The sequence below is a fragment of the Loa loa genome (assembly GCF_000183805.2).
Source record: "Loa loa unplaced genomic scaffold supercont3.413, whole genome shotgun sequence".
Taxonomy (NCBI): Eukaryota; Metazoa; Nematoda; class Chromadorea; order Rhabditida; family Onchocercidae; genus Loa; species Loa loa.
The window spans coordinates 39,561-50,526 of NW_018108593.1; the positions used below are offsets into that span (position 1 = coordinate 39,561).

General features: G+C 29.0%; 3 protein-coding genes across 4 annotated transcripts in view; 2 read left to right on the forward strand and 1 right to left on the reverse strand.

Moving 5' to 3' along the window:
- Positions 1-447: 447 nt before the first annotated feature.
- LOAG_09177 (hypothetical protein) lies at positions 448-1,598 on the reverse strand (the record flags this gene model as incomplete). Its single annotated transcript, XM_003144705.1, has 4 exons — positions 448-472; positions 709-845; positions 1,176-1,260; positions 1,522-1,598. The coding sequence occupies 4 exons, from the start codon at positions 1,596-1,598 to the stop codon at positions 448-450; spliced, it is 324 nt and encodes a 107-aa protein (XP_003144753.1).
- Positions 1,599-4,638: 3,040 nt separating this feature from the next.
- Positions 4,639-7,938, forward strand: LOAG_09178 (guanylate kinase). The gene is made up of 7 exons (XM_020447875.1): positions 4,639-4,877; positions 5,375-5,643; positions 6,060-6,163; positions 6,333-6,471; positions 6,627-6,765; positions 7,274-7,358; positions 7,489-7,938. The coding sequence occupies exons 3-7, from the start codon at positions 6,061-6,063 to the stop codon at positions 7,614-7,616; spliced, it is 594 nt and encodes a 197-aa protein (XP_020301938.1). The 5' UTR covers positions 4,639-4,877; positions 5,375-5,643; position 6,060; the 3' UTR covers positions 7,617-7,938.
- Positions 7,939-8,499: 561 nt separating this feature from the next.
- The window catches only part of LOAG_18635, a gene marked incomplete at both ends in the record, with an annotated part of 5,161 nt that continues 2,694 nt past the window's right edge, over positions 8,500-10,966 (forward strand). Inside the window, 6 exons of one of the 2 annotated variants that reach the window (XM_020451298.1) lie at positions 8,594-8,719; positions 9,051-9,197; positions 9,461-9,642; positions 9,801-9,982; positions 10,124-10,212; positions 10,527-10,820. In XM_020451298.1, the coding sequence (XP_020304929.1) occupies positions 8,594-8,719; positions 9,051-9,197; positions 9,461-9,642; positions 9,801-9,982; positions 10,124-10,212; positions 10,527-10,820 (1,020 nt within the window). Of the gene's footprint in view, positions 8,720-9,050; positions 9,198-9,460; positions 9,643-9,800; positions 9,983-10,123; positions 10,213-10,526; positions 10,821-10,966 lie in introns of both variants that reach the window. The other variant, XM_020451299.1, reaches the window with a different exon arrangement.

The following is a 10,966-nucleotide window of genomic DNA, read 5'->3' on the forward strand; positions in this document are numbered from 1 at the left end:
ATAGCTGTTACTTAAACTTTAAATCAAAGAGTAAAATTTGAATTGAAATTTAAATATATAAATAAATTTTTTATTTTGTTGCATATTTTATAAATTGCTATTAAAATTAAAAAAAAAAAAATAATTTCCTCGAATTTATGTCATTCAATAATTAGTAAGAAAAATTTTTTTTCTTTTTTTTTTTTGCTTCCAAAACATATTTGCTATGAATTTGTATTACTCTGCTATTTGTTATTAATAAAATAATAAATTAATAAATAATTTTTAATGAACTGAAAACATGGAGTAAAATAAATTAAATCAAAAATTTTTAAATGTAAGCAAAAGATGCAAATTTAATAAATAAACAAAGGATGGAAATTTAATAAACAAACAAAAGATGCAAATTAAGTAAATTAAATAAAAATATATTTATTTGCAAAAATATTTAAATTATTAAAAGAAGGTCTATATTATACAATAGTAATTACAGCTGTAATTAATATCTTTAAAAAATTAAAAAGAAAAAACTAAACAAAATAGAACTGATTAGACTAAATCATATTGTATCAAAAAATCCTTAGGGAAAATACTTATTATTTTGATAAAATTAAAAAAAAATAAAAATAAATTAATAACACTTAAGCTAAATCATATTGTATCAAAAAATCTTTAGAGAAAATACTTATCATTTTGAATAAAAAGAAAAAAAAAGAAGTAATAGCATACTGTGCATAATCGTTCACTTCGATATGATAAGGAATCGATTTATGTCCTAACAATTGATCAAATTTATTGATAAATCCTGGATTGATCATAACATAAATGGTTTCATTGATTTTTGTTGGTGCCTTCCAAAAATCTGCCTAAAATTTAAGTTAAATTAAACTTTTTATCTTTGCTTTTCTTTCCTTTTCTTTTTCTTTATTTTTGATTTCAGCTAAAATTATCATTTAATTGCAAATAAATGTAAATGATAAGAGTTATCAATTCGTTTCATTTTATGACTATTAATTATGTTGTATTATCTGTTAATAAAATGAAATTGTTTTCTTATTGATTTTTTGCTGATTTAAAACTTTTTTTTTTTTTTGTCAAATTTTGCACTCTTTTTTTCAACTAAATCAATTAGTTTTTATATTATTTAAAAAGAAGAAAATTAGTAAATAAAAAAGAAAAAAGAAAAAATTTTTTACCATTTCATCATCGGTTAAATATAATTTTGATAAGAATTGTAATTGTTCGCTATTTTCAGGAATAATACGAAGGATAGAATAAGTTCTAAATAACCAAATTAAATTATTTTTGAAGTGAAAGAAAAAAAAATTTGAATGAATTTAAAATTTTCAAAAGATTATTTTTTAATTTTATATCATATTGCATTGATATCATATGATAAATGGCCAATAGCTATTGATATGATAATATATCATTTAATAATTGGATGATTACTGAAGATGATAATTTACGAGTGAATAATTTGTATTAATTTGCAATGTTTATTAATGAATTATAATTACCATAGCGTATAATTAATCAAACCTTTTAATTTCGCTTACAATTGTAGCACTTTTCTTAATTGCTACTAATGCAAGAATAATAGAATAGGAAATGATCATGATTAAATATAAATTTATTTATTTATTGATATACATATATTCCAGAAATCACAAATATGATATCATCAGCCAATAAACAAAATAACTGAAAATTCCGTATGATAACATATCAATATAACATTGATATGAAAAATATTAATTACCATCAATATGATAACATTATCATCAATATGATAATATTGGTATGAAAAATATTATGCAATTGATAATGATTGATTGATAAGTTAATAAAAAAAAAAAGAAGGGCGAATGATACAAAAATAACTGAAAATTCCATATGAAGTTATCATCAATATGATAGCATTGATATGAAAAATATTAAGCAATCGATAATTATTAATTGATAATTTGAAGAAAGAAAACGATGGATGACATAAAATTATCAGTTAGATTTTGTAAAATGATAAAAATATCATCACTTAAGTGATAATATTATCATTTTTTTCATTAACACAGAAAGAAATTATTCTTAATGAAAATATTTTTCTATGAAACGAATGACAAATTGTAAAACAATCAATATTGTCAATCTTTTCTCTTTCGTTCTTTTCTTTTTTTTTTTTAAAAAAAAAAAAAGAAAGAAGAGATTTAAAAATTCGAACTGCATCTTTCCAATTACTGTATTTAGCAAAAGCAATTAATTATTACTAATTGCAAATTAGTGTGGATTATAGTATTCATGCATGTAAAATTGTAACATATGAATATATTTTAGTGAAAAAAAAAAAAAAACTGTCATCTGATTGAAGACATTCTTTTTGGTAGCATTTTGAAATACAACAAATACTATCGAAATGTAAGTCAAATTGAAAATTATCCGAAAATAATTTTTTTTTTAAAAAAAAAGTCAATGGTTTGTAATACCTGAGGTAATACCTAAAAATTTTAATTTTTAATTTTAATTCACCAGAAAATTTTGTAATAACCATTATTAGGCATGCATAATGTATTGATTTTTGTTTCAAATTTTTGATCAAAATATTTATTTTTCAAATTTTAAATCAACAAAGTAATAGACGAAAAGTTATCCGGAATGATTTCATTAGTGACAAATTATAAGTTTAAACGCATAAAATATCATCCGGAATGATTTCATTAATAACAAATTGTAATATTTCGATGTTTAGATGCATAAAATGTCATCCGGAATTTATAATATTTCGATGTTTAGATGCATAAATAAAATAAAAAATTGCAATGAAAAGATGCGGAAAATGTCATTCGGCATAATTTCATTAGAAACGTTGCAATTTCGATATTTAAATGCATAAATTAATAATAAATTATAACGAAAAGATGCGGAAAATATCATCAACCGATGCGGAAAAGATGCGGAAAAATGTCATCAACCGAAAATATCAAACATATAGGAAAAATTCAAGAAAATTTTGCAAAACTAAAGAAAACAATAATCATTAACCATGATGTAAAGTTGAGAATAAATCAAAGATAAAAAAAAAAAAAATAGAAGGAAATTTTTTTTTTTCGTCCTTCCGCTTTCGTTTCTTTTTTCTTTTTTTCACTCGAAGATGAAAAAAGAAAAGATTGATGAAAATAAACTGGTAGCATTTCACTATCATTCCCAGTTCTGTTGAATGTCATTATTGTCATTGTTAGATGATTCCCGTTACCTTGTTACTGCTGTCGTATTAATGAATGGGTACATATTTCTTTTTTTTTTTCTTCAATGCCATTCAACCATCTTTTCTTTTCACTAAATATTCGAATGTTCAATAAAAATCAACAAGCAAGAAATAAACAAACAAAAAAAAAAAAGAGATAAAAAAAAAAAATAAAATAAAATAAATCATTGAATGATATCTGTTGAATTTCAATTTAAGTTTTATGAATGATAACAATTACCTATTATAACAGTTATTATTATATGATAAAGTTGATAGATATTACAATTACCAGCATTATTACCAATTATCTTATTAACTTATTAACCTAATTAATTTATTAACGTAATCATTAAATGAAATGAACTTAACAAATAGTTATTATATTTTGAATTATTTTTATTACTATTATCACTATTTTATCACAGATAGTATTCATGAGTCATTTTCTAACAAACGTAACAATTACTCTTTTTTCATTATTCTAAAAAAATTAAAGACGAATATTATTTGTCATAATTGATGCCATTACTGATAAGTTATCAGAGGTAAAATCATTTCATCAATTCAATGATTTCTATTTTCTTTTTTTTTTTAATGTCAAACCATCCATCCAATCATTACTAGTGGGCTGGTGATGATGGTAATAATGATTGTTAATATTAACGTTAACTATAAAAATACTAATTAATTGTACCTGTTCATTCCATTGATAACTACAAAGTTTTAATTAGTATGGTAATTAGCTAATGTTATGATGGTTATTATTCGTATTGCTATATAAATTTAACAAAATAAAAAGGTAATTACTCGTATTGCTATATAAATTTAGAAAGATTAAATGGAAAAAATCAAAAAATTTCACTAGGTTAAATTTAATTAATTAAATTTCATTACTTAAGTAAATTATGTTCAATTCCACTGAATAAATAAGCAATAAGTAATTTTGAGCAATTAAGTGATCTTTAAGTAATTAAGTAAATTCCATCAAATATATCATTAAAGTGAATAAGTAATTTAAGCAAAAATTTTAATTAAATAATGAAGTATTTTATTCGAGTAAAAAAGTTTCATCAAGCAAATTTTAGATGAAATAAATAAATTCGCTAGTTGGATATATTGAAATATGAAGAAGATAAATCTTCTATTCACATTTTTTTTTTTTTTAATTTAAAATTTAAAACTAATAAAAGGATTTCAGTAAAATATATATTAATAACTTCTGCAAAAAATTCATAAATTGACTGAAAGTTTTTTGTCACATACCCTGGGAATTTTTAGAGAGAAAATTTTTAAATTTGCTTTTTAACAAACATTTAAATTTACCAAGGATACTGTATCTGCTTTTGAGTTGCAATAGAGAACAAATGTTTAAAAGCAAAAATTTGCCATTGGTTAAGTTTAAAATTTCATACATCCAGATATTCTCAATTTTCCCTCACAGTTGTCCGTACGTATGATCACGTGGATCACGTGTTATGATAGTTTTGACATGTTTATTATGGCTATGAATTGCCGTTTTTACCATTGCTACAAATAATCATTAACATTGCCATCGTAGCACTGAACGTGTTATGCAAATGACTAACGAAAAAACTCCAAATATGTCATTTAACGAGAATGTTTCTTCATGTCAAATAATTCTACTTCACGACAGGTATCTATTTCATCTGTCATGCATTGATTAACCATGTAAATTCATCGAATTTAATAAAAATTGGTTTATTTTTAAGCGGGGTGTTTTGTATTAAAAAAAAAATTTTATTCCATAACAAACAATTATAGTTCTTCCTTTCTTCCTCATACTTTTACTGGGTTAAATGATAAAAATAAATACTTTATCTGTTTACTATCGAATAAAAACATTTACTTCTAGAGAATTTAACAATAAAACCCTTTAAATTACAAATAGTAGAAAAATTGCTTGTTAATATATGAAACACTAAAAGTATTGTCGTATAAGTCGGGTAATTTCCTAATGTATGCATTCTCTTTGCTTATTTATTTGGTGAATATTTTAACTTGAAACAGGGAAAAAACTGTGTTTCAAATTTTTGTTCAATTAGAAAAATTGAATCAGTATGCAATTTTGGAGAATAAGACATCACTCTTGAATGAACTCTATTAGCTTGATTAATAATTGTTTACATTCAGGAAATTGTTCGACCAGTATGGGAAAGCTTTTAGTGGCTTCTGTGCATGCATTAGCGATTCATTCTGCAATTAACAAATTGACGATATTGTCTGGAATGATGGATTTCTATGATGACATCACACTGTTCGCACTGAGATCAGCAGACGAATAATACACTCACTCATTTATCAAAGTTTCTCCTGCGTCCGAGCAATATTTCCTTCCTATCATCGCCGCATTACAATATTTTGAAGCCGATTGTCGCTTTATCATTGTTTCTGGAAACTAAGTAAGCCACACATTATGTTGTTCTGATTATCTGACCAATTACTCAAATTTTTATTTTCGACTTGTGCGGTTTTTTAATCATTTATAGAAGTTGCATGTTTGTTCTTTTTGATTTTATGTTTAAATTAATGCGGAAAACTTGTAAATGGACTATATATGTTTATGGAGGCTATGACGTGGATATCACATAGATACGAAAAGTTCTTCAGTATTTCAAAAAAAGCAAAAGCATATGTGAAAGAAATGTAGCAAATAAATTTACGAAATTACTAAGAGAACTCTCCCTTTTCTATCGCAGATTATGCCAGCTAGTATCAGATAGTGAATAATGCAGCGGGTTAATATAAGAAATGTAATTTGATGTGATATTCCCTCCTAATATGTTTGCTTTTCAATTTAAAATTGATTGTTACACAGGATGAAGCCAATCGTTGTATCAGGTCCATCAGGAGGAGGCAAAAGTACTGTGATTGGTAGAGCAATGGAAACATATCCGAATGCTTTTGCATTTGCAATTTCACGTAAATAATCTTAATCCATTTGTTTTATGTACATTCAAAATAAACGATAGTTCCACAGTGGAAAAACTCGCAGTGAAAATTTCAGTGGCCAGATTTTTTTTTGCGTGTTTTGAATTCTTGTTTTATTGTGCTATGCATATTAATGTAAAAGAAAAAAAAAGTATTTCAGACACAACACGAAAACCACGGCCTGGAGAGGTTGATGGAAAGAATTATTGGTTTGTAACTGAGGAAAAATTTAAGGAAATGATCAAAAATAATGAATTCTTGGAGTATGCAACATTTGGTGGGAATATCTATGGGACGTCGTACGTTTCAGTTTGATCGTTTTTGTTTTATTGAAGGAATTTCTTCATTTTTATTAAATTATTATTGGCATTGCTGAATATGGTCCACTATATACTCAGATTGTTTAGGCCATTAGAGATTTGAAATGATATCATTCAAAATAAAATTATTTCAGGAAAAAAGCATTGGAGGATGTGTCGAAAGCAGGGTGTATATGCATCTTAGATGTAGAGCTGCAGGGCGTTCGTAGTATACACAAATGTGGATTGGATGCAAAATATATTCTTATCAGGGCGCCAAGTCTGAAAATACTGGTTGCTCATTTCATTCTTTTTTCGTTGACTAGTACTTATGAATTACTGTAAAGAGATACAGACTCGAGTCACCACTAGGCTAGATATACTGAATTTGCTGATAAGGTTTCTAGACCTGTACGGTGGTGAAGCGCTGACATCGAGTTAAAAAGCGCTAGGATATCAGGTCTGCATCAGTTTAGGAACAGAAGGGGTCAGAATGACTCCCACATCCTGATAATCACTGACGCATTAGATTACTGAACTAGATCTTGAACGATAATCGAAAGATTCAAGTTCCTTCCAGTCCCGCTGATGTAATGAAGACAAGATAGCGTTTCTGATATATGTTAGTTTGAGGATCACAGCAGGAAGCGGATTTTAAGTTTCAAATTTTACTAAGGCATCCAGTAAGATTTGATACTTAAAAAATATTGACGGTGATCTTGAAAACAAGAGACTTGACATGGAAAACCAGTTTTTGCTCTTCTAAGCAAGTTTCAGTCATTATTCTGTTTATTAACTTCAGGAGCAGCGCTTGCGTGCTCGCAAGACAGAGACCGAGGAATCGCTGAAGAAACGAATGAAACATGCAGAGGACGATTTAAATGCTGGTTCGTTTAGTATTAGTCCATTTCTTTATTATAATTTGTGCATCAGCTCTGTGCAGGGAACTTTTAATATGAAATTATTAAGTAATTAATTCGTACAGCATCGTTTAACCTAAACTTAGTTTGATTTTAGTCGACGCCGAACCAAGTTTATTCGACTTTGTGATAGTAAACGATGACTTCGAACGGGCTTACAACGATTTTCTGAAGGCCATTAAAGAAGAGTTAAGCGAATTTATGTCTCTTAAGGACAAAGTTTGAGCAGCGCCAACACGTTAATATTACTGTTTGGAAGCATGAATATTAGATCGAGTCCATCCACTGTTTGTTGTTTGTATCGTTTATATGTTTTGCAGTCTTCAGTATCATTATTAATTCTTTATAATAACTTGTAATGGAACTGTTTGTTAGTATATTTTTGTATTAGATCGCATATTTCGTAATGGTTTGGTATGGCATGTTTTTATTTCTGTCATGGTTTTGATATATAAGAAGCTTCTCAGTATCTTATTTTGAGTGTGCTAGATACGAACCTTGTGGAAATTAATTTTGTACCTGATATTTTAGTTAATAAAAGTTCAGAGCAGTTCCGTCTATTGTTGTAAAGTTTGAGACGGATCCCTACTTTTTTATTTGGCAAGGTTTGAGAATCGCACGATCACTTGTGACCAATGGAATCATATATCGTGAATCAGTTGTGGCTTCTGGCTCTTGGAACCGAAAGGTTCTAGGTATTCGACCGTGTAATGGAAAAAAGTGCTGCAGATTCTGAATGCTGATAGTTGGAAGGTTGGAAAAATTAGTAAGAAATGAGGAAGGGTGGAGAAGGTGGTTATATAGCAAATTGAAATATTGGGGTTCGTGGTTGTTTTTCCTTTTTTTTGGGAGATATTGGAATTTGATAGTCTTAAATATAGCGGAAAGTACGGATAGGTAGGGTGTTGTCATGTGCTGGTGGTACAGTGAGAAAGTGATTAAGGATAGATGGACAGTCTGCTTACATATGATCTAGTAATCCCTAGTAATTCCTATGGTGTTTGTTCCGGTCTTTTGACCTGATTTGATATTCGTACCAACATTATCCCCAAATAATATCTGGAAATTTTGAAACAGGTTGACTAATAAATTCAACTTCACTTTGTTCTTTTAGCTACTTGTTTGATGAACTGAAATTATATGGGTTATGCGGATGACGGAGTTTATTTCAATTATTGAAAGAATCTTTCTGGAACTTTACTATGGCGACGAACTTTTCACGTTTACCACCCTTACCATCACTGAAGAATTTCTTGTATGCCTATCGTTTGCAAGCCAAGAAAATCCTGTCACAGAATTATCTAATGGATATGAATTTAACACGAAAGGTTAGACATATTCTTCTGTTTTATATTGAGGAATAGGAAGCATAATTCATTAGAGAGAAAGAGTGATAATTACATTCGAATTGCTTTCGTTCCATTTTTCATTTTTGCAGATACAAAAAAACGGATGTTTATTGTTCTGAAGTATGTATAAAAACACAACATATCTAGTTGAGAAATGAGCTTAGCTTTTTAAAAAAATTTCTGTCTGTTCAGTTAATTTTCATAGAAAAAAAATATCAGCATGAGCAACCGATAAAATGAGAGAATTTTATAATGCTGTGCAGTTTTATTCTTTTTTTTTACCCCATCATCGTTACTTTTATTCATATAGATAGTAAGACAAGCAGTAGTGAAGGAAGGCGACTACGTAATCGAGATTGGACCTGGTCCAGGATCGATCACCCGTGCTATCCTGGAAACGAATTGTCGACGACTTGATGTTATCGAAATCGACCATCGTTTCATTCCACCACTTGAAGTGAATTTTGTAATAGAATTATGCTAAGTAACAAATAAGAAGTAATGGAAGCTTCAGAATTGTTCAGAAGGCAAAATGATTTGGCAGAAGTAAGGAAATATTTGTACACGAATATCTGAGCACATGTGGAAAAGGTGATTGGAAATGGTTGCGAGAGTTAAGAAGAGAAGTAAATGAATGGAAGAGGAAGAAATAGATGAAAAGATTACCTGGAATTGGTAGAAAAATGCATGTATGTCTATGCTAAGGTGAATTTTGAACAGGTACTGAAGGAAGCAAGCGAAGAACGTATGTTCATTCATCGGGCGGATATTTTAAAAACAAATATTGAACAAATTTGGTCCCAAGCTGGTTTGGAACGTGTTGCTTGGGAAGAGGATAGACTTCCGATGGCGCATATCATTGGCAATCTACCTTTCAATATTGCTTCTCCGCTTATTATAAAGTTCGCTTTTGATTTCCAATGAAAGCGTGGGAAATGCCATTTTCATACTTACGTGAAGTAAGCGAGGATCAAGAGTATTAGTTGTCACATAATTAGTTGTCTGGAAATGATGGTTTTCATTCTCCTATTCATTTTATTGAGTCATCCTTTTTTTGTAGATTCCTTCGTGAAATGTTATATCGTCAAGGTCCATGGTCATTTGGACGTATCCCATTGCTGTTGACGTTTCAGATGGAAGTAGCGGAGCGTCTTTGTTCCCCAGTTGATTCCCCGTTTCGGGCCAGAATTTCAATCATGTCTGCATTCGTAACCGAGCCCAAATTACTTTTTCAAATACCAGGTATTAAATTTTGTTGACGATTGTTGTAAACGTTATTCAAATTTGTCAAGAGTAAAATAATCTTGATTGTGTTTTCTCTCCCTGCTTCTGTTCGGATTATGTGTTGCCTTCAGATTTAATATTTATATACTGCTTTAATAGGACGATGCTTTGTTCCATCTCCTAAGGTTAATGTCGGTGTGGTGCGCTTCATTCCGAGGCAAGATCCATTGATTAAAACGTCCTTCGAGGCTAGTTTTTTTTTTCTTTTTTTTTTCCAAAGATCAAGAATTCGGTTTTCATCTGCTTGTATTTTCGTACATATTAATATTAATAGTTTATCACATAACTGTTTGTATCCAAAGTCGTATTAGCCTATGGTGTTGACAACGTTGGAGAAAGATTTTCATTTTATTTGGCATGGCGTTTTTTGTTAGCCAAGTCAATTTTTATATGAGGCCAATAGTTGCTGCTTCTGATTAGTTAGTAATAATATTAAAATGATCACAGAAATGAAGTTGCATTTACCTGACATGAAACCGAATACGCTTGTATAACATTTCAGGTGGTAGAAAAAGTTTGCCGGCGTGTTTTTAACTACAGACAAAAATATGTTGTCAAAGGAATTAGAAGTCTTTATCCGGAAGAACTGGCGAAAAATTTGGCTGATGACTTGTTGAGGCGATGTAGAATCGACCCTACAACTACTGCAATATGTCTTGGAGTAGAACAGTTTGCTGACATATGCTATGTTTATGAGGAACACTGCCGAAAGTACTTTTTAAGGCGTCTCTTTTGCTTTACAATAATATGGTGTACTACTATTGTGGCAGTACTTTGCTGCGCACCTTTCAATGCGGTATTCTAGTTTAATTGATCGGGCAAATGTAACAAAGACTTGTTTCTGGTACCTTAGATTCTTCTATTACTACAAACTGCTCGTGATAATAAATTATAAGTTTCCATGGAGTTTAGTAATGGTTTTAATCTGCAACATTAGTTTTG

Excerpts from the sequence above, each read along its gene's own strand:
- LOAG_09178 (XM_020447875.1), top strand. The coding sequence starts at position 6,061 with ATGAAGCCAATCGTTGTATCAGGTCCATCAGGAGGAGGCAAAAGTACT. Across the intron at positions 6,472-6,626 it reads GGGAATATCTATGGGACGTC|GAAAAAAGCATTGGAGGATG; the intron begins GTACGTTTCAGT and ends AAATTATTTCAG. Across the intron at positions 7,359-7,488 it reads AGAGGACGATTTAAATGCTG|TCGACGCCGAACCAAGTTTA; the intron begins GTTCGTTTAGTA and ends GTTTGATTTTAG.